At 41.6% G+C, this 24,718-nt stretch overlaps 1 protein-coding gene across 1 annotated transcript in view; it reads left to right on the plus strand.

Annotated features, from left to right (window-relative positions):
• Positions 1-24,718, plus strand: part of CNTNAP4 (contactin associated protein family member 4) — a 1,902,933-nt gene that overhangs the window by 945,942 nt on the left and 932,273 nt on the right. The window contains exon 5 of the mRNA XM_078675664.1: positions 21,247-21,450. Coding sequence (XP_078531790.1) covers positions 21,247-21,450 — 204 coding nt within the window. The remainder of the gene's footprint in view (positions 1-21,246; positions 21,451-24,718) is intronic.

The raw sequence follows: 24,718 nt of genomic DNA on the forward strand, positions 1-24,718 counted from the left end.
ATTACTAAAGTGTAAATAGCGTTTGGGGCCTTGTCACTGTAAGGAGATATTTTACATTAAACGTCTACATGTCCTAATTTTCAAATACCATGCACCTTGCTATAGTGGGCATTAAACCTTGCTTAGGGGAGATGTTAAAATTTAAAAGGAGGGCTTAGGCCTCTCAAAAAGGGTGATTATGACAGACTGAATTTTCTTTTTGATTGTGCACAGTTGGGTTACTGGTAGCAGGCCTGTAGTCATGTTTTGTATTGTAGCTTTGGTGGTGGCACAATATGTGCATCAGTCCATTACTGGCATATATTTTACAGATATTGGCATATTTTGTTCCATATACTAGAGACTTATATGTAAGTTAAATGTGCCAATTAGGAATGCAGCCAATTTTAAAACAGTTTAGGGGCCTTGTTAATTGAGGCCCGGTGCACAGAGTCATAAAGTAGAAGTATCAGTCAAAAAAATTGAGGTGATCATGCAAAAAGAGGCATTTTCTCACAATATGAAATTTTAAAATCGTGAATATAGTACCACTAAAAAAAGAATAAGAGAAAAAACTTTTTTTTCTAAATTGGGATATGTGTATTTCTACTTGTACTCCTTAAAAGATACTCCCTAAGGAAACAGATGTCGAATTTCTAATTTATGGATGAGTTGGATTACTGATCTATTTATGCTGAGTTGTGCAGAACCAGGTTTATCTGTAAAAATATATTGTTTCAGCTCTCATGGAGGGGATAGGAGATAGGAGCCACTGGTGCTTATTTAATCTTTTTTTACCCCCTCCCCCCACCCCCATTGAAGAAGCCTGCGGTTGCAGTTTGTTTTTATTTGGGTGACCTCGAATATGATTTTGGTCTCACACTTATCGATTTTTATTTCTAGATTTTTGAAGTATTCAGCTTACTGACCCAGATGTTTCTTAAGTGCATTGCCACTCCTTGCCAATATTAATGAATCCTCAGCAATTAACAGCAGATCAACTGGCAAATAGTTCATTTTTAAAACGTCTTGTGACACTTCTCTGACAACATTCATACTAGTATTTGATATATAAGCTACACAAGGCTCGTGCCATAAAGCATCCTTTTTACACCTACATTCATCTGAAATGTTGTGGTCAGTGTCTTATTGTTCCACACCGGACCTGGGGAGTTGAGCAGTTGAAGAGTGACCAGCTTAAACTTTCCATGAATCAGATTTGAATTTAGACCAGTCATCTTCAATATTGCCTATAATTGTGCCTTTCAGACCAGAATGCCTGAAAGAAATCCTGCAAATGCAAATAAAATAGAGATGGTTTGTTCTTTACTACAGATCAGTTTAATGATGGAGAAGCGCATTCCATAGATCCTTTTAATTGCTGCAGTGATAGGTTCACTCTCTAGCATGCACTGGTTTCTTCCTGCAGAGTTCTGGCTAAAACATTAGTATTAACATCTGTCAGGGGCACTGCCATGCAAAATCAGGGCTCGTTGATCATCACCTATTAAATAGAAGGGCGATAATCAAGTTTCTCCAGGAGTTTGGACACATGGAATGGGGGTGGGGGGCACTCAGCTGAAATTATCTCTAAAACATTAACACCTAGCCAGAAGAATACTCTTTGAAGAATTTATTTGTTACCAGGATAGGTTCGGCTTTGATATTCTTTAAGCACTCTGTAAACCCACTCGCCACCTGTTTCATCACTGGGTGACATGAATTGCAAAATAAAAGACCCACTTATCCTTCACCTGGTAGTTTTGCGTCACTGTTGGATTCTGCTTGTTGGGTACCAATTCTCACTATTTAAAATAAAATACCTGTGGATTTCCCCCATCATGATTTTCTTTAACGATTTCAATTTTTTCTCCTAGGATGTGATCTTTTTCTTTCCGTTAGATCGATATGCATCAACTTTTCCCTCTAAATGTCCACTTTATTAAATAAATAGCAGAGGTCCTGCAAAAGGCCCTTCGTCATTTTGTAAATACCTGCGATGAAAAACAAACTCCGCATAGCTCAGTTTTGTCACCCATCTGTTACAAATCCAGGAAAGCCTCGAAAGTAAAAAAAACCCAGAGCAGACCGAACACCACCACTCTGATCTTCCTAACATCAAGCAATTAATTAAACTGTAGCTCTCACGGCGCCAGATAGATGCTCTTCTATCCACGCACCCACCTGTTCCCTGTATCTCGGTTAGATGCCTCAAATGAGGCCATGATCCGAAATGTCTCGTTGGAAGTACTTTTACTACAGGATTAAATATCTTTCTAAGCAATTCTGATTTTAATCATCTGGGTGATTGAGGTACTACAGGGTAATTCAATCTGCCTAGGTCCAAACTATGCAGCCAGTCAGGGATTTGGGATTGTATTTATGTATCATGCTTCAAATAAAACTAGCACTTTATAAGCTCCATGATTTCTGAAGTGTAGCATAACATTTTCTTTTGCATGCTAGGGCTGGGTGGCTCAGGTGAAATTCTTGTTACACCAGAGTTATCTCACATAATTTCTAGCATTTCACATTATGGTTGTTATGTGAAGTTCAAGAAAATATGTGATGCTGTATAATTTCAGGTCCATTTGGGTAAACATCCTATGGTAGGAGCGCAGAAAAAACACCAATAAGCAGTTGTGGCTGCTCCCACGAACCAGTAGTGGGGTGGAAAAGGAGCAAAGAAAGGGAGGGAGGGTCTTAAAAAAAATAACAACATTCACTTACCTCTCCGTTGCCTCTCTTCTGTCCTCACGTCCTCTTCCTGGCTTCTATTGGAACAGAAAGCAGGAAGCACCCAGGCTCCCCTAAGCCAATCACAATGCTGAATTGCAGCGTTGTGATTGGTCGGAGCACCATGTTTCGGTGCTCAGGCAGGGACTGGGAGCCTGGGCATGTTCTCCACCCAGGCCGTAATGCAGCCTGGGAGGAGAACATGCAAAGTGTACATGAATGTTTGCCCAGCCCCAGAGAGCTGACCAAACATTCATGCTTACTTAGGAGGGTTCCGCCACTCCTCCCCCCTGCTGACCAGCCTAGCCCCGCCCCACAAAACTACCCCAGCACGGAAAAATAAAATTATAATAGCATCGCGTTATTATCATTTTATTTTTCCTTTTTGTAGTACTGCAAGGCATTGAGGCAACACTCTTCCATCTTAGCGGAGTAGTCGCTCCACCAATAAACAGAACATGAGTGGCTATTGTTCATAACATTTTTTATTTTTTGTGCTATGTTTAGTGCTATTTCGTACCTCAAAATGTGTCCTCACTTCCAGAATGAATGCGAGGATGAACTTGGCTCTATAGTGCTAAATGACACAATTGCATCTCGAATAGTTTTGCATAATTTTTCTAAATCTTGGTGTAAATCCAAAAAAAGAAAATCCACAAATGTTGCACACCTCTTTTCCTGTGGAGGGGGCCAGTTCGCATTTTATCTATATATTTCCTACACATTAGTTTGCAATTAGCTCTCACGGGCTGAGAGTAGAATGCAAGCACTCAACAGCCTCACACCGTCACTGGAAGAGGCTCCTGCAGCCTGTGGCGCCGGGGTTAATCCTTAACTGGGGAAATTTCCAATGAGATTGCCCATTGTTTATACTGAAAGTGTTGTGGCTGATCACGTTGGTCCTGAGGTATAGTTTTCAAAAAGTACATGTTTCTCTGTTCATGAAATCCTGTTTGTTTTTTGCCAGTCTCTGTTAGGTTTGAATCTCTCCCTCTAATCTCTTCCACAATTAACAATGTCTAATCAACCTCCATAAAAGTTTATGCTGGTGGATTAAGTTGAAAGAAAAAGCAGACCTCGAGCTCAGTTCATTACATGTAGCTTATATTCTGCCGACGTGTCCATTAGTATAGGTCCCATTATAAATGTAATGGAAATTACAAGTATCCCGGTAACACTTGTCACTGCACTATTGGAATTAAAGGGTTCCACAGCAAATTATAGACTTGATCAGTTTCCTCTGTTGCTCTAGGTCTTAACATTATGAGAAAAAAATATATATCACTGGGGGAATCAGACTAGGAATCAATGTTTCTCATGGTAATTCTTCATTTCTCTCTATCTGTAATCACTGCTAATTCTGCACCTCCAGGTATTCCCAGAGCTGGTAAATCTTGAATTACATCCACAAATTATGTGTCAATTGTGATATGGCCAAGCCAGAGGTAAATAACTTGTTTGTTTTATACCTCTTTCTTAACATTCCCGATTCCCGCTCTAGAAATGACTGTTAGTGCGCAAAGCATCACCAAATGTGATGCAGTGCGCGCAACGAAATTCGTTTTATTTATTTAAATGCTTACTTACCTGTAAAACTCCGTAATCCATACATTACTACCCCCCACCCTGCCACTCCCCGTGCCCACGTCACCTCCCTGCAGTAACTCCTACTGCCGACCGCTACTGGTGTTTTATTGTAAACTATCCAACAGTGCCTTGCTCTACATAAAACCAACATGGAAGAAATACCCTGGGGCAGAGCTCCAAGTGCCCACCCAGAGGTGTGACTATGATAACGGGCAACCTTCCCTTGTGGTCACTCAGAAAGGCTCTGTGGTCAGCCCTTCTCATTCTGGGATTGGTGTCTGGTGTCTAGAAGGAAAATTAAGGGGGCAGACATAGGTTTGAGCTACATCTACTTGTGACACAGTAGGCACGAGTCCTTCTTTATTTCTTTGGCAATGTATTCCTGAAGGGTGAGCTTGGTGTCCAGATTAAATCCTACTGATTTGGCATTTGGGGAAATTTGGGGTTTGCAGCCATCAAGGTTCAGGTCATTGAGCCATGTTTTTATAGTATCATGTTTATTGTTCTTGGTAAATAACAGGAAGCACGGTAGACTTTCAAGCAGAGTTGTGTATCATTAGAACACTGGTGAATCTTGAGGCTGTTTTCTGTGAGTAGAGAACTAAGTGACTCTGTATAAAGGTCGAAGAGGAGAGGAGACTCCACAGGTGATAGAGATATTTTGTGTCCTAGAGTTGTCCTAGTGAACATACTTGGGTAGGTTGGAAAGGTAAGAGGAAAATCAGTGAAGGACATTACTGGTGAATCCCATTTGAGACTTGAGGGTACATATGAGGGTAAGAAGGTTGATTGTGTAGAAGGCAGCTGAGAGATCCAACAATATCAGGAGGCATGGTTCATCTTTATCTGTGGTCAAGAGGTCATTATCTACGTTGAGTTAGGTAGCAGGCTCCATATTACAGCATGACCTGAAGCCAGACTGGTAGATGTGCTAGAGATTGCAAGCCCTGATCTGATCTTGGAGTTGAACATAGATTTATTTTTTATTGATCTTGGCTGCTGAACAGTAGATGGGTGATGTGCTGGAAGTCGACTAGGTCGACAGGTCTAGTGTAGGTTTCCTAAAGAGTGGGAGTATCTGACCTGTTTCGAAAGGGGAAGGTTTCTTGAGTGAGGGAGGGATTGACAGTGGTAAGTAGAGGTAAGAGAGTATCAGCAGAAAAAGCTTTGGTGAAGAACAATGAACTCTGAGCTGTTGGAGACTACTAAACAGCTCCCAACTGGATTTGCAATTTATAAAAACCACATTAACAAATCTGACCCTTCTGTAAGTCACCTGCAATGTGCAAACAGAAGATGCAAGCAGCACAAAAAGAGGAAAAGAATATGATTTCAAATGTAAGCCTACAAACAAGCTTTCTCCGTTTATATTTGAAGCAAAACCTGCAACATAACGTGCGCTTAAATACATATATGAAGCAGCATATGCTAGGTATGCACTTGAAGAAGATTTTTTTAAATGCCTCCTTGCAAGTGCATATAAAAGATATGCGCAATTGCTGAGAGTGGAACTCTTAAATTGATTGTCTGCTTGCTTTTAAAAACTAATTTGGGCATAACATACCTTATCTCTAACTAACTTTAGCAACCAGTAGTCCTTTAAAAGTGAAATTCCCAATTAAAATCTGTTTCATTAACATCTCTTAGGTAATGCATAGAAAGATACCTTATGCTCCATATATGGAGAAAAAAAACTGATCACATTGGGTGTTTATTGTCTACATTGATAAAATGACTTTTGTAAAAGTTATCACATATATAACTACATGTTTGATAAGTCTAAATTGGTGGATTAGGGCATGATTTTGAGTGTGGTGGATGAAAATCGTCCTCCAAATATGCCTCATCAGTTAGACTCATGATCCCTTGCCACATTTCAGGCCAGAGGAATCACTTTGTTTTGGACAGCAGAGCCTCAATTTGATTTGTTCAATCATGAGAAACAGAGTGGCCATCTGCTACAGGGTGCGTAGAAAGGCCTGACCTATTTAGCATAGGTTTTCTATAACACATTCCCAACCGGGACCTGGTATGGGGTCACAGGCAGTTAAAATTAGTGTAAACCCCAAAAGTTGGAATTTTGTTTTGTGAAACAAAATCAAAGCAGAGTAGGCCCCAAGACATTTCAGCCGCCCCTCACAGTATTTTTGCAGAAACTGCTCCTGGTGCATTGATGGCAGCAATTTCGGATTAGCAGAGGAGCGGTCAGTACAGCTCCAGTATGCCTATAAAAAACAGAAATCAATCTCTTAAGCCTTACCTCTAGCAAAGACTCCCCTGAGTCAGTGATAATAGGGATGCCTCACACATTGCTATCTGTAAGTAGAGACAGAGAACGGACAAACTTCAAAGCAATGATATTTAACATCTATCTGTGTCACTGTGGATACTTCCTTCCTCAAGTGTAAGCTTTCTTGTACTTCCGTTCTGCACACTTCACATAATATTTGGCACACTTTACAGAACGTTTAGTTTTACACCTTGTTCCTCATAAAGAAGTCATCATAGATCATTTAAATAGGAATATATTAGCACAGATTGCTTTTGGTTAAGCTCTTCTTTGAACTAATTATAGTCATTGAATCCAGGTAATGACATCCTACTGTGATTTGGTATACACAATCTCCTGTCTGTATGTGTAGGGTATGATTTGGTACAAGCAAAAATCTGAAAAAGTTCAACAAAATCTTAAGTAGAAATAGCTATAGGATTCTGAGCACATTACCACTGCTGATTAGTGTTAAAGTGCATATGCTGTCAGTACAAATTGTGACAATGATAGGTTATCCATGATTGGCATATTTGATTTACTTGTAAGTCCCGAGGAAAGTGCACGGTGTGTGCCAGGGCCTGTAAATCGAATGCTACTAGTGGGCTTGCAGCACTTATTGTGCCCCCCACCTGAGTAGCCCTGCAAATGTGTCTCAGGCCTACCACTGTAGAGTCTGCATGCCCAGTTGTAAACTGCCATGTTGCCCTGGCAAGTGCACCCACTTGCCAGGCCCAAACCTTCCCTTTCCTTACATGTGAGGCATTTTCTAACTTTAGTATTCTGTGTGCCTCTAGCTGTTTGTGTTTTCAGCGTCTGGTGTTTGAGTGACAGGAGCTGGGATGTTCATTCACTCTAGACAGTCATTGGTGGGGGGATTGAGCCATGTACTGCCTTGCCTGAGTGACTCATGGCAAGACTGAATAGACCTGGTCTGAATTCAGAGTGGTGGGAGGATTTACGCTTGCACCTGAATAGGCTGTGTCTCCTTTTTCACAATTCTGTCTCTGCCCCCTGTGGTCATGCTGCACCAGGGAGGACAGGACTGGGTTCACAGACCCTGGCCACAAAGAGAACAATGACATTTTGGGCCGACAACCGCAACACACTGGGCAGATTCTTTTTTTACCGATTGCCTCATTTTCTCATTTCTGGGGCTGGCAGCAGCACCACACATTCGCTGGCAGCTGTGCTCCCCAAAGGATTACACTTGCGGGGGACCCGGTGAGATCTCCCATCATCCCTGCAGTGGGGGCTGAAGGGCCGCAACTGCCTCTCTGGTCCCACATGGCCATATTTAGAAAAGAGTGCTGTTTCGGCCCACCAACAAAAGCACCATAGTTCCTGGGATAAGCGGGCAGGTGCTTCTGTCCCACTACCGCCTACATTATAATAGAGGTGCAGGGCTACTGTACCTGAATCACTGACAGAATATCGACCTAAAAAATATCGACCTACAGAAATCTCGACGCTGGGATATCAAAGGCAAGAATATCGACATCCTATCTACAACATGGTAAGTAGAAAAATATCGAAAAAAATATCAATGTTAAAAATATCGTAATTAAAAATATCGTTTTTTTCTGTTAAAAAAATGTGTAAAATAAAGTAATTAATACTTATAAACAAAATAAACATAGTTAAACATATTTCATAATGTTTAAAATTAATAGATAATACATATATAATAAAACATTAATTAAACATGAACATAAAATATATAATATATTACTTACTTAATAAGTTTAAATAATTATTTTACTAATTTATAAATTATTAACAAATATTATAAATTACAAATACATCTACACACATAAAACAATAACATAAATAAAAAGTAAATACTTATGTTTAATAAATTAAAAAAATTAAATATACTTTCAATATTTTTAAAATTTATTATATACTACATTATCTAAAATAAGACACAAATATTAAATAGCTAAAGAAATAAAACTACTATTCAAAGTCCAAAAAAAACTACAGTAATGAAAATGTTGGGTAGCGTAGGGCTTAAAATTACTATTCCCACTCCAGAAAATGCAACAGTAGGGAAAGTGTTGGATAACTTAGGGGTAAAAATTACTATTCCCACTCCAGAGAGTGGAACAGTAGGGAAATCGTTGGATAGCGTAGGGGTAAAAATCACTATTCCAACTCCAGAGAGTGCAACAGTAGGGAAAATGTTGGATAGCGTAGGGGTAAAAATTACTATTTCCACTCCAGAGAGTGCAACAGTAGGGAAAGCGTTGGATAGCATAGGGGTAGAAAATTACTATTCCAACTCCAGAGAGTGCAACAGTATGGAAAGCGTTGGACAGCGTAGGGGTCAAAATTACTATTCCCACTCCAGAGAGTGCAACAGTAGGGAAAGCGTTGGATAGCGTAGGGTTAAAAATTACTGTTCCCACTCCAGAGAGTGCAACAGTAGAGAAAGCGTTGGATAGCGTTGCGGTAAAAATTACTATTCCCACTCCAGAGAGTGCAACAGTAGGGAAAGCTTTGGATAGCATAGAGGTAAAAATTACTATTCCCACTCCAGAGAGTGCAACAGTAGGGAAAGCGTTGGATAGCGTAGGGGTAAAAATTACTATTCCCACTCCAGAGAGTGCAATAGTAAAGAAAACGTTGGATAGCGTAGGGATAAAAATTACTATTCCCACTCCAGAGAGTGAAACAGTAGGGAAAGCGTTGGATAGCGTAGGAGTAAAAATTACAATTCCAACTCCAGGGAGTGCAACAGTAGGGAAAGCGTTGGATAGCGTAGGGGTAAAAATTACTATTCCCACTCCAGAGAGTGCAACAGTAGAGAAAGCGTTGGATAGCGTTGGGGTAAAAATTACTATTCCCACTCCAGAGAGTGCAACAGTAGGGAAAGCTTTGGATAGCATAGAGGTAAAAATTACTATTCCCACTCCAGAGAGTGCAACAGTAGGGAAAGCGTTGGATAGCGTAGGGGTAAAAATTACTATTCCCACTCCAGAGAGTGCAATAGTAAAGAAAACGTTGGATAGCGTAGGGATAAAAATTACTATTCCCACTCCAGAGAGTGAAACAGTAGGGAAAGCGTTGGATAGCGTAGGAGTAAAAATTACAATTCCAACTCCAGGGAGTGCAACAGTAGGTAAAGCATTGTATAGCGTAGGGGTAAAAAATAAATTACTATTCCCACTCAAGAGAGTGCAACAGTAGGGAAAGATTTGAATAGCGTAGAGGTAAAAATTACTATTCCCACTTCAGAAAGTGCAACAGTAGGGAAAGCGTTGGATAGCGTAGGGGTAAAATGTACTCTTCCCACTACAGAGAGTGCAACAGTAGGGAAAGTGTTGGATAGCGTAGGGGTAAAAATTACTATTCCAACTCCAGAGAGTGCAACAGTAGGGAAAGCGTTGGATAGCGTAGCGGTAAAAATTACTATTCCAACTCCAGAGAGTGCAACAGTAGGGAAAGCCTTGGATAGCGTAGGGGTAAAAATTACTATTCCAACTGCAGAGAGTGCAACAGTAGAGAAAGGGTTGGAAAGCGTGAGAGTTAATTATAACATGTGCCGGTCGCTCCTCACGCCCCATCGCTGCCGCTGCCCTCCGGAGATAAGTTCTGAGGCTGCCTTCATTTGGTATTGTTGCTGCATTGATTTAATTTTATCGTCCTCCGTGCCCCTGCTGTACTGTTGTGTTCTGAGGCTGCATTCATTTGGTATTGCTGCTGCACTGATTTTATTTCATCGTCCTCCGTGCCCCTGCTGTTGTGCCTGCTTTATTATTGTGCTTAATTTAGTTTTGTGTACATCGCGATCCCCACGGCTGCTCCCCCGCGGCCCCACCCCGCTCCCTCCAGCATCACCGATCCCCTCCCCACTCGCCACCCCGCACCCGCCTCCCAGCTGCTCCTCCCTCCCACTCGAACCAAAAGGAGAGGTCCGATAAGCCGGGAGCTGTGATCCGACCTGACCTGGTCAGTGCTGGTCGCTTCTCACGCCCCATCGCTGCCGCTGCCCTCCGGAGATAAGTTCTGAGGCTGCATTCATTTGGTATTGTTGCTGCATTGATTTAATTTTATCGTCCTCCATGCCCCTGCTGTACTGTTGTGTTCTGAGGCTGCATTCCTTTGGTATTGCTGCTGCACTGATTTTATTTCATCGTCCTCCGTGCCCCTGCTGATACTGTTGTGCCTGCTTTATTATTGTGCTTAATTTAGTTTTGTGTACATCGCGATCCCCGCGCTGCTCCCCCGTGGCCCCACCCCGCTCCCTCCAGCATCACCGATCCCCTCCCCACTCGCCACCCCGCACCCACCTCCCAGCTGCTCCTCCCTCGCTCCGCCCCCTCCACTTTCCAGTTATGACAGATGAACGTGCGCGCAGCGGACGCGCCCTATGTGCGCCGAAGGCGCGCCAAAGGTAAGTCCGTCTACGCCCGTCCAAGCCTGGACCGCGCCCAGCGCCAGACCCCCTGGCCCACCCAGAGACCATCCCACCCGCCGAACTTACGACGCCGCAACCCTATCTGCACTCAGCACCGGACGTCTTATCGACTGTCACCGAGCCGCCCCAGGAAGTACCCATGGACCCTTCACTTGCCATTCCTGCAAGTTCTGCTGCATCAGGACCCACGCTGCAGCCACTAACACCAAACTGAACTCCAACAACAACCACCTGAAGTGCATCCTGCTCAACACCCACTCGGTCCACAGACACGCCATTGAACTATGGAACCTAATCGACACCACAGCGCCGGATGTCGCCTTTCTCACGGAAACCTGGATGAACGCCTCATCAGCACCCGACATCGCCATAGCCATCCCGGACGGATACAAGATCATCCAAAGAGACCGCATCAACAAAACAGGAGGAGGCATCGCCATTGTCCACAAGAACACCATCCGCATCTCGACCAACTCCACGACACCCCCTTAGCCACCGAACACCTCCACTTCCAAATCCAAACCGACCCCAAGACCACACTCAGAGGCACCCTCATATACAGACCCCCAGGACCCCGCACACAATTCAGCGAAGACTTCGCTGACTTTATCAGCCCACACGCCCTCCCCTCCGAGGACTACATCCTCCTTGGCGACCTCAACTTCCACCTGGAAAATAACAATGACAACAACACCACCACCCTGCTGGACAACCTCGCCAATCTTGGACTCAGACAACTGGTGAACACCCCCACCCACTACGCCGGTCACACGCTTGACCCAATCTTCTCCTCCAGCAAGCACATCACCTTTAATTACGTCACGGGACTCCACTGGACAGACCACAGCTGCGTCCACTTTAGCTTCAGAAAGACTACGACCCACCACCACCCGCAAGGAATTCCCCGCCGAAACTGGAACAAAACTACCACTGACCAGCTCACCACATCTCTGAACCAAAAACCCCTTGCTACATCAACGGACCCAAATCAAGCAGCCATCAATCTCGCAAAGTGGATCACCCACTGCGCTGACGAACTAGCACCCTTGAAAAACCATCCCAATAAGACAGGAAGCAAAAAAGCCTCCTGGTTCAACAACGACCTCAAGAACTCCAAAAAGAACTGCCGCACCCTTGAGAAAACCTGGCGAAGAAACCCCACCACAGACAACATGACCGCCCTCAAGAACGCCACTCGCAAACACCACCAGCTAATCCGCACCACCAAGAAATCAGCGTCCAAGGATCGACTAGACAACAACGCTCATAACAGCAAGGAACTCTTTAGCATTGTCAAAGAGCTCACCAATCCCAACGCCGGCAACAACGACATCACTCCCTCTCAAGACCTCTGCGACTCTCTAGCCTCTTTCTTCCACAGCAAGATAGCAGACATACACAACAGCTTCGGCGACCAGTCCACTCTCCCCACCACCGAACCGAAGCCCCCCACCAACACCCTCCACGCCTGGACCCCGATCAGCACTGAAGACACCATCCGCATGATGAACTCCATCCACTCCGGATCTCCAACCGACCCATGTCCCCATTACATCTTCAACAAGGCCAACTCCGTCATCGCACGCCAACTTCGGGACATCATCAACTGCTCATTCGACACAGCTACCTTCCCAGAAAGCTGGAAACATGCCGAACTCAGCGCCCTCCTGAAGAAACCTACAGCAGACCCCACCGAACTTAAAAACTACCGCCCCATCTCACTCCTCCCTTTCCCCGCCAAAGGCATAGAGAAGACCGTTAACAGTCAGCTCGCCGCCTTCCTTGAATCAAACCATTCCCTCGACCCCTCACAATCCGGCTTTCGAGCCAACCACAGCACCGAGACCGCCCTCATCGCAGCCACAGACGACATCCGGACCCTGCTTGACAACGGAGAAACAGCGGCCCTCATCCTCCTGGACCTCTCCGCAGCGTTCGACACGGTCTGCCACCGCACCCTTGTACAACGCCTCAGAGACGTTGGGATACAGGATAAGGCATTAGCTTGGATCATCTCGATCCTCGCCGGAAGAACACAGCGAGTCCGCCTCCCCCCTTTCAGATCAGAGGCCACCGAAGTCATATGCAGCGTTCCACAAGGATCATCGCTCAGCCCCACCCTCTTCAACATCTACATGTGCCCCCTCGCATCCATCGCACGCCAACACAACCTCAACATCATCTCCTACGCAGACGACACCCAGCTGATCCTCTCCCTCACCAAAGACCCATCCACTGCCAAAACCAATCTACACGAAGGGATGAAAGATGTAGCCGAATGGATGAAGAATAGCCGCCTAAAACTGAACTCTGACAAGACGGAAGTCCTCACCCTAGGCACATCTCCCTCTGCCTGGGACGACTCATGGTGGCCCCCGGCACTAGGCAACGCACCAAAACCAACGGATCATGCTCACAACTTGGGATTCATCCTAGACTCCTCCCTCTCGATGACCAGACAAATCAACGCCGTCTCCTCATCATGCTTCAACATCCTTCGCATGCTCCGAAAGATCTTCCGATGGATCCCCACCGAAACAAGGAAGACAGTCAACCAAGCACTCGTCACCAGCCGTTTGGACTACGGAAATACCCTTTACGCCGGAACCACAGCCAAATTGCAGAAAAGACTTCAACGTATTCAGAACGCCTCTGCTAGACTCATCCTAGACATACCCCGCCACAACCATATATCCGGTCACCTGAGAGACCTGCACTGGCTCCCTGTCAACAAAAGAATCACGTTCCGTCTCCTCACCCACGCACACAAGACACTCCACAACCTAGGTCCCAGATACCTCAACACTCGCCTGACCTTCTCCACCCCCACCCGCCACCTTCGATCGTCCAACCAAGCCCTCGCCATGATTCCACGCATCCGGAAAGCCACCATGGGAGGAAGATCCTTCTCCTACCTGGCGGCCAAAACCTGGAACTCCCTCCCCACCCACCTCCGTCTCACACAGAACCACCTCTCCTTCAGAAAGCAACTCAAAACCTGGCTGTTCGATCAATAGTGAACTCATCTCCCTTAAGCGCCTTGAGACCCTCCGGGTGAGTAGCGCGCTATACAAATGTTTAACTTGAACTTGAACTATACTTATAAATACTTTTTGCATTTAAAATAATTAATAATTTAATTTTTAAATAACTTTACATCATTTACAAATACACATTAATAATTATTAAAAACATAATTACATTTGAATAATTAATTAACACGAAATTAACATAACTAAAAACATAATAATTATTAAAAATTGATTAACAATTTGAAAAGATTAAACAATAAAATGATTTTTTATACCAAAAAATACTTTTTATTAAACATTATTTACCAATTAATAAAATATAATTTCCAGTTAATAAAAATGAATTACCAATTAAAATTATTAATTGGCAATTAAAAACATTAATTACCAGTTAAAAAAACGAATTACCAATTACAAAAATTGATTGCCCATTAAAATATTAATTACAATTAACAAATTAATTACAAATCAAAAAAAATAATTACCAATTAATTAATTAAAAAAAATAATGATCAATACCAATAAATAAAAATAATTCATCACTTAATTACAATTAAATTACTTCCCACCCAATTCCCCTAATAACCCACAACCTGCTACAGAACTTAAACGCAAAAATTAATTTAAAAGAATTTATAATTCCTAAAAATGTATAATTAATTTAGTATAATTAAACTACTTCCCACTCTATTCCCCTATAAACCCCCAACCCACTCCGGTACTAAAACACAAAATTGACTTTAAAATAACATTATTATCATATACAAATAGTATACATATAATTTAAAACCAGTAGAATACTTTAAAAAAAACATATAACACATACATATTAAATACATAATATAATACATAACAATAATACAAATATCAATATTAGTAACATCGTGATTAGTAACATTGATATATTTGATATCGATATTACTAACTTCGTTATTACTTACATCGATATAATAAAATTCAATATTACTTACCTTAGAGTCGATATTCTGTCCAACGATATTTTTGACCTCGATATTCTTTACCTTCGATATTTCCAACTCTATATTACTGTGGGTCAATATTTGGGAATCGATATTTAGACTGTGCACCACTGTACCCATATGCTTATGGCAGTACCTTTGTAGTGCAGGTGGCACTGGTGATATGGAGTGAGGTATGCGCCTTAGCCCTAACCCAACTGCATTTCATGCCCTGAAATTCTAATGTATGTGGTTTTGGTGCCTTGCATAATCAGGACAGCGAGGACCATGTAATGTGAAGATGGAATATGCACAGTAATGTGGTTCTCATGATGTTTGTATAAACAAAAGTGCAACTGATAAGTATTTACTGTATTGCGCCAAATGTAACGTTGTAACTATTGCCTAGTTGGCAAAGTTATTTTTGATCTGTGACATCATGACTTTTGCCTTATGGCAAAGTGATCTATGCTCTATGTGAATATGACCACTGACTAGTTGGCACAGTGAAATATGTGGTTGTTGTTTAATATGTGTTTGATGTATAATACAAAGGATATTTTTATATAAGCTTGTGCGAAGTCTCTTTTGTGGTGTGCCTATTGTGTCACTGGTGAGTGTGTGTGTGTGTTGCGCAAATGCTTTATACATTGCCTCTGGGATAAGCCTGACTGCTCTGCCGACCTACCAAGGGGGTGAGCAGAGGTTATCGTGGATGTGTAACTACCTTATCCTGACTAGAGTGGTGGATTCTGCCTGGGTTAGGTGTTTACCCTACCCAACCAGAAACCCCATTTTAACAGCCACTGATCCCTTACCTCCCAAAAGAGTAGATCACCCCAAACTCTATGATCATTCTCTTTCTTTAAATGACAGGCTAATGTACCAAACCAATATTTGCTGTCAAATTCAGGTAGAAATGATACCTTATGTTATGTTTGCCTAATGAGATGCAGCTGTGATAAATGTATGATCAACAAAACAATGATGATACTTTCTGTGTGCTCATCTCGAGTTTTCCCTCTTTATCCCATCTGTGTTTATAACTCATGAATTTTCAGCATCAAGACTTACTAGTCCACAGATCTCATACACTGACTTTATTTGTTCGAGTAAGCCTGTTGCTTTCAGAAACGTATACAAAAAGTTCAACTATGTCTGGAGTAGGAAACAACTACCCAAAGAAAAAGGTTAGCGAATCAGGCCCACGGTGTCCTGCAATGCTTATAAGTACAGAAAGAAAACATTTACAACCTAATTCATGGACAAGTCTTGTGAGGGTAAAACCTTATTGGAACTTAATGCTGCCAACAATTATAGATTATCTTTAGAACTAAGACTGTTGTTTGTGCCTTTCTCTTGAACGGATTCTTCCATTTCCTATTCAATTAACAGGTATCAATCAACAGATTAATAGTCATTTTTCATCTGGTCAAATTAAGGAAGTTTGAATTTCTGGTCCTGTAAACCCTTTATCAGCATGCTTTGGCTCCAGTAGTTAGTTCTAGATTGGTGAAGTTATCATCGAGTGTAGCAGTTGCCGTATCACCAGGATCCAGGAGGGTAAGAGGCCCATTGCAAACTGATTATGTTTTTCAACCTAATAAGGTAGCCAGTGGACCCATTTGTGTTGTTTGCATTAGGGCCATAGAAATGTTTCTAAGCTCCAGTGTTTGGCTACGGTAATGCTCTTTCTATGGGCAATACCATGAAACTGCACAATAATATGTAAACTAAACAAATCCTGGAGGCCTACACTTGCCTCAGTTTGAGGCAATATGATCATATGGCCATAGCATGAAAAACCTTGCCCTGACTTAAAGTTTAACTTATCTGCCAAATTCACTCATTAGTCTGTCAAAACTCCACTCAACAATGTCTGAGGGTTCGGATATGGATCTTGGCGGATGGGTTACTCCGTCACAACAGTGACAGATATGCCATCAACTGAAATATAAATCCCATAGGATATAATGGAATTTATATTTCAGTGGATGGGATATCCGTCACTGTTGTGACGAGGAACCCAACCACTGAATCATGCCCTAAGTTTGCTTCGAATGATGAGAATTGGCTGTAACACAATATATTTTGGTGTGTTTAAATATTATAGCAAGTCTGTTAAAAGCGGCAACACATTTCACTTAGAAACATTAGACACAGATTTATGGAAGAACACAAATTAGAAGCGGCATGATTGTGTATGTTTTTAGAATTCAGGCCTGTCCTTAGAGAGTTTTTTGATGGAGGATGAAGAATGCTGTACATGAACAGGGAGTTCTATACGTAATTTAGGAGCTAGTTGAAATAATTGATGGGAACAGAGGGACCCTTGGGGTGATTAATGAGCAAAAAAATTAAGAAATAGAGGTGCAGAACTGATGATCAGAAATGGAGTACAAATCAAAACCAAAGAAAAGTGAAGAAAGAGCAGATTTAAAACAAAATGAAACATTTAACTTAAAATGAAGAATCATAGGCAATCAATAAAGTTGAGAACAATTTGTCGAGATCTGAAAGTGACACAAAAGTGCAAACAACAAATTAAACTCAGGAATTTTGAATGACAGAGTGAATCTGCAATGTATTTAGCAAGACCAACATGGATGCACACAGAAGGTTCTTAAACCTCTGGCTTTGAAAAGTAACAGGGGGAAGGACAAATAAATAAGAGTAATGGAACTTAAAGGAAATATTTTCCAAGAAGAGGCGCAGTCTTTATGTAGTATACAGTTTGTGTGTGGGGGGACAATGCATTTAAAAGTGTAGCCAGTGGACAGGGAAGTGGGTAAAGAGGCATCAAAGAAGTATGAGATGGTGAAAAGAGGTAGTTAGAAAGCCCAGTCATATTTTTATATCAGGCCCCACAAACTGCCGGGCATCATTGGGACCAATTCGCAGAGTCATTTGCAGCTATAAAGGTACATTTGCAGTTGTAATAACTCATCCATGCATATCCAGGGATTCCAATAATGATTTCTGTCAGGTGTAAATGCTTTTAGTACTGTTGAGGTCTCTGCCACGAGTTTGGAGAAATCTGCAGTAGTAAATCTCAGGCAATGGGAGAAAAGTTGGGCCACGGCTCCTTTTTACTTGTCATTTTGTGAATGCTCACAAATGTAAATGTTGTAGGCATTCAGAAACTAAAATCTTACCCCTGAAGGCAAGTTTTCTTATGTTCTACTGCAGGATTCGTATCCAAAGCTCACCAGAACACAATTTAAGGAATGCATGATATTGTGCTTAAAAGCTGCATTTCATTACACTTACCCCCACATGCATTAAGTGGTTTTGGAGTCGCAAACGGTGCGAATCGGAAAAATCGGCCATTTGCAATTTCAAAATCACGTTTTGGGATGCATGAAACAATTTTAGAAAACTCGCTATTTTTTGCATTTCCGAAAAATGCGATTGCATTTAAGGAATCGCATTTGTGCGATTCCTTAAATGCAATGCATGAATTAAAAAAAAAATGCAAATTAGGAAATAGGAAGTGCAAATTAACACGAGGTTGACCCTGTGAAATTTTGCAAAAAAGCTCAAAAATGCATTTTGGAAAGTGTCATGTTACACACACACATGTCCTTTGGACATGTGTGTGTGAAACTTGCACTAAAAAAACATTTCAAGGGTGCAGGGCGGGGTCCTTTCGACCCCCCTCAGCACTCTTGCAATGCATCAAGAAAATGTCATTCGCAAAATCTAATTCGCAAAAAGCTAATGCCTTTCCATTGATTCCTATGGGCCTCTTGGCCCATAGGAATCAATGTAATGCCATTCCTTAATTGCGATTCGCAATTAAGGAATCGCAAATACCAAAAATTAAGAAAACCTAAAAACTTTTAAGATTTCTTGATGCATCGGATTTTGCAATTCCTAAATTGCGATTCCTTAATTTTCGCAATTTAGGAATCGCAAAATCCTACAATGATGCATGTGCCCGTTAGTGCCCTCTATGTGTTCTATGTTGGTGAGTATTGTCAACGAAGTCATTCGGTGCACCGCGGTAGATTAAAAATTACTGTTTCTATGTTTTGAAATATCTCAGATTTTGGTTTTCAAAATCTGGTCACTCTAACTTTTACACTTTTCAGCCAGTTTTTGGCCCATAGGGTTTTTAAAAGTCATTCACGGCCAGTGGAGACCACCGTAAAACGTATGTGGGTGAGATGGTGGGACGGGATGGGGGATTAGGGAAATAATTATATATTTTTTTAAACGTACTAGTTCCGACACTGCCAGCCGCATTGGTTCTCCTCTTCTCTCCTGAGGGTGTTCCAGCAGTCCATGGGACACCAACACAGGCTCCCCACCCAACCCCGGCACTGCTCTCAATAGAATGAGCGCAGCAGCAGGATTGGTCTGGGCGGCTTGGTTTGCCACTCAGACAGTACCTGGGAGTCTGTGCTGTTTCTTTAACCGAACTATGCAACACTGCTGGGTTGGAGAAACCTAAGTGCCGATGAAGGTTTGGCCAACATAAGATGGCAACACAAACAGTCACACTTACAGGGTGCACAACTCCTCTCCTGCTGGCTTGGACAACAGCAACCTCCGCCCGCGTAGACTCGGCTGACTCTGGTGGGAAATGGGAAAAATAAAAAGATAATAAAACCAATTTATTATATTTTTATTTTTCCTGTTTCCTTCAACTGGCTCTCAGCAGGGAACGGGCAACGCTCCTCTGTTTCAACTCCTTTAGACAAATTCAAAATAATCTAATGAAATGTTAAACAGTCTATAATTATGAAGAGGTGAATGGTTGTAGCGGGGGGAAGGAAGAGATTAGTATGTTGAGCCAACATTACACATTATGTGGTGCCAGATTTGCACAAGTCAAAACTCCATCCGTAAATTACCACAACCAACACCTCCACGCAGGCGACGCCGACAGTTACATTTACAGTTTCAAATAACTCGGAGCTTCTGAGCATTAGCATTCCCGGAGCTAGAACATTTTTCACCACTTATGGCTAAAATACAACCGAAGTTATTGCCACTAATAAAAGAAGTACTATCGCTGCATTTCGGAGGAACGAGAAATTTCTGAGGTAATAGGATTGTCACACACGTGACTGTGCAAAATACTGTCTGTGACTCTCCAGAGCCGGTGGAGGTTTATTGCAAAATAAACACGCAATTCATCATTTTCGTTGACACCAGGTTTTGTTATTACCCAGCACAGCACATCTCCTCCATTTCTATTTAACTTATGAGAGTATGTTGTTTTTACAGTGTGTGCGTAATGTTTATTCATTGTTTCACATCTTTGTAGCAGCGCAATATATATATATATATATATATATTTTTTTTTTAAACATAAGCGACAGAAGCTGCTCTTAAAAATACGCCCACTAGGTTAACGCACACTAGGAGTGTTACTTCATTTAAAACACAAGACAAGAAGTGTGCATGCATATTTTTCTGATAGTAACGCTCCCGGTATCTCGTTCAGCTTGAATTATAGCTGTAATAATAATTACATAGTGTTTACGTTGCTTACTTCAATAATAATGAGTGAAGTAAAAAACGAGATTATTCCCAATTTTATTAAGTTATCCCTACACCTTTTTGGGCAAGCGAGCACTCTATAAAAAAATCATAACATAACATACATCTTCATTCTAGTCATAAATGCTGTTTTCAGTTACTATTATTACATCTTACCTGTCTTTGTGAAGTGAAATTTTTCTTTTAGCACTGCATTGAGTTATCAATCTTGGCTTCAATCTAAAATTGATTTGGACTGGCATGATTTGAGATTATTTGGGCTAAAATCGCAATTGTTTTTTATAAGAAAAATGGATGCGCTTGACCTTGAAAATAAATAGCCGTTCTCCTCACGTGACAGCAGGTGCACTGTATTAAAGCAGGAGTCACCCTGATATCGAAAAATAGTGTCCCCCAATGAAACTGTTAAGATGTATATAGAGTTAGAAATTGAGAAATTATACAAACCTCTCTGCCCTGCTATAGCACTATTTACGTTATCTATCAGGCACAGAAAGAGTTTGATTTCTTCCTCACTCTAAACAGGCTATTCCATTGACCTCTGATTTAACCAAGATGTCTTTCCAGCAATACATTTAATGTGCTGCAGAAAGTCTGCTGGAGAATAGACTACCTCACAGTTTCTACCCGCTGATAACAAGGGACTGTATAATACTGAAATGTGCTTTTTAATAGCTTCTCTTAAACGTCGGGAAAGAGTGTGAGGCATTTTATTTTCAAGTAATCATATTTTTATTCTTCAATTTCTAGGGTCGGACATTGCATATTTTGATGGACAGAGCTGCCTCCTCTATCGATTTAATCAGAAACCCATGAGCCCCACGAAAGATGTGATATCGTTGAAGTTTAAAACAATGCATCGTGATGGGATATTACTTCAGGGAGAAGGGCTGAATGGAGACCACATCACACTGCTGCTTACACAAGGCACTCTTTCTTTAATCATCAACATAGGTAACTGTGGCAGTTCAATTTGAACCTTGTTGTTATGCTGAATTGTGTTACAGAACGGCTTACTAATGAACGGAAAACGTCTTACATTAATTAGGGCATATTTCAAAATCCTCAATTGTACAAAAATGCGAAACGAAACAAATTGAAAATTCCACATTATGATTCACAGATTCATTATTTAAGGAATGTTGTGATCATAAATTGCACTTTATGGAGCCTAATCACAAAAGCATTCTGTAGTACGTGAAGAAGTACTACAGTAGAATTAGGCAGACCTCCGTGCCTTCTATCTTTTCTATGTGGAAATCTCCACCAACCTGGCAGAGATATCCTCACAGGTAAGAATACAATGCAGGTGTAAATGTGGGAGGTACCAGTGGGAGACCTAGGAAAATGACAGGGGCGACTCCAGTGGAATAACACAACTTGAGGGGGCCCTCCTGCAAAGTACATGGAGGGTCCCGCCCCTCCCCAGCCCATTACCTATCACTTTTGCTGAGGGGCCCCCCTGCACCGCAGGGGCTGAGGAGGCTTTTGTTACAATAGTGGGCAGCTCCTCCGCTAAGGCGGAGGAAGTCACCCCACTGCCTTTCAGTACGGAAAAAAGGAACAATAAAATGATAATAAAATGATAATAACAAGATGTTATTGTCATTTTATTTTTCTGTGTTGGGGCAGTTTTGTGTGGCAGGGCTAGGCTGCGCAGGGGGCAGGTGTGGTTGCACCCTCTTAAGTGCGCATGAATGTTTGGCTGGCCTTCTGGCGCCTGCCAAATATTCATGCGCACTTTGCATGTTCTCCAACCAGGTTGTATTACAGCCCGATGGAGAATATGCCCAGGCTTCCATTCCCAGTATAAGCACCGAAACACGGCGCTCAGACCAAACAGAACACTGCATTGTAGCGTTGTGATTGGCTCAGAGGAAGCCTGGGTACTTACCAATCACAACGCTGTGTTTTTGTGTAATTTTGTTTTGCACAAAATGTGTCCTCTCATCCATGATGGACATTGAAATGCACAAACACCTATCACAGTTGTGTCTCCAATTCAGAGTAATAACATTACATTTAGATGAATTAACATTGTTCCAAAGAACATATTCTAGAGGGTTACGCTTAATATACAGAATATCAACTTACATTAGTATGTAGATCCTTTCTTAGAGGAACTAAGAGGAAATTCTATAGCTGTTGACACCCTACCACAAATCAAATTAAAATCACATTATAGAATCATCTAGTTTACAGATAATGCATTTCACAATGTTTATTCTATTAATTTAGTTTTAAATGTTATTTTATGGCTAGAGGAAGAATATATGAAAATAACCAGAAAGACATTTTCACACATTTTCACTGTAACATTCCAAAATAAGTGCAGTGCGCCTATTTGACAGTGTGGTAAAAAAGTACAAGCCCCACTTCTCACCATTAGAATGGCCTCTCCATCAGATAATTTACCCCTAGATGCCAGAAACAACATTTGGCCCTGGCTCTTAACTGTTAATGGCATGCCCCAGCTTGGTGTGGCAGTTATCAAAGCACAATACAGTTTACATTTTCCCTAGTACCAGTAGCTAAGGTGTCAGTGGTGGCTTGCTTTATTGTAGAGGATGCAACTAGACATTTTAATTGGGTAAACAAATTCCACACAGCTGCATGGAGGTTCAAAAAGCATGATATAATGACATTTAGATGTGGTTATCTTAATTCATTTAATGGAAGAGTTACGTGATCAGTGTGCCACAGTCATGAAGACCACCCTATACACTTGTTTAAAAGCACTGTCAGATGTTCTCACATCTCTACTTACTAGGGTTGTAGTATTTGAAGTATTTCATTATTCATCAAAACTGTGAGTTGACGTTGGTGTCACATTATCCCCAACAGGATGATCTCCCAAAATCATCATTTTCACCTATTTCACATTGAATAATATAATGATTTTCTAGTCCCATCTGGGTACCATATTTTTGCACTCTATTTAATGCCGTCTTGCAAGGGATAGAAAAAACCACTACTGGGTCTGGGCTCCCAACAGCACAGCTTGCCACAAGCTCATAATAAACAAAAAGGGGTGCAATTGCCGCTACTCAATTTTCCTGGAATTATTTTCTCAAAACATCCGAATAAAAAGCTATGTTTTGTGTTTTTTTATTTTCAATTATTTTATTTACTTCAATGTTTTATTCAATAATCTTCTATTTAGTATTGCAATTTTTCAAATTTGCAATTGTTAAGACCTTATGTACACAACAAAAGAACCACAACATTCCTATTTACAATGACAATAATACATTTCAAAATTCTTCATTCAAACTGTCAATCATCCCTCTCTCATACCATTACGAACAGAAAATACACTTTAAATGAGTGCTGGAATAAAATTCTTCACAACAAAGCCCGACACAGTTATTAATCTCAGAAGAAATGCCTGTTTGTTCCAGTTTCTGTGATATTTCTCTATTTAGGGCTTTTAAACAGTCTACGCGTTTCGAACTCGCATTAATTGGGAGTTCTCATCTGGACCATGGTCTGTAATGAAAGAAAGAAAGCTTTCTTTAGAACGTGAGTTGCTACTAAACAGGTGCTGCCTCCACCATTATTACAAGCCTCCTTATCTTACCTCTCTCTCATCAGAGTACCAAGGAAGGCGAATTATCCCCGACGTAAACACAACTCTATTGTGGAAAAAAATCACAAAATCACATTTCCCTTCAGACTTACTCTTGAATGCACTACTGAAGCAACCATGGTTACATCACTTACTTCGTTGGATTTGCCAGTGTCCTGCTTACTTTTCCTGCCAGGCTCACTCCCCACTAGAGGAAGGGAGAGGGACTCGTCAGTATCCACTTAATGGAAGTGTGTTTTTCCAAGTGATAAGCTTGAGCTTCTTACCTTATGGCGAGGGCTCAGGCGTCTATGTGTACATTTTGCACAATTAAGGTTTGGTAAATACGGGGAACTCACCACACCCATCCCTGTAGATAGAGGTGTCCGCCAGGGATGTGTTCTTGGCCCGACCCTTTTTTGTCTTTTTATAAATATGTTAGTTGAATTTAAAAATGCAGAGAAGGACACAGATGCACCTAAGTTGGCGACCCGTAAAATCCCGGCCATGATGTTTGCCGACGACACCCTGTTACTTTCAAAAACTGCTATGGGTATACAGAGGGTTCTCAACAAATTTGATGTCTTCTGTAAGGAAAGGGGGCTTGAGATTTACCTACAAAAACAAAATGTATGGTGTTTAACTCAGGCGAGA

The sequence above is a fragment of the Lissotriton helveticus genome, chromosome 2_1 (assembly GCF_964261635.1).
Source record: "Lissotriton helveticus chromosome 2_1, aLisHel1.1, whole genome shotgun sequence".
Lineage (NCBI taxonomy): Eukaryota > Metazoa > Chordata > Amphibia > Caudata > Salamandridae > Lissotriton > Lissotriton helveticus.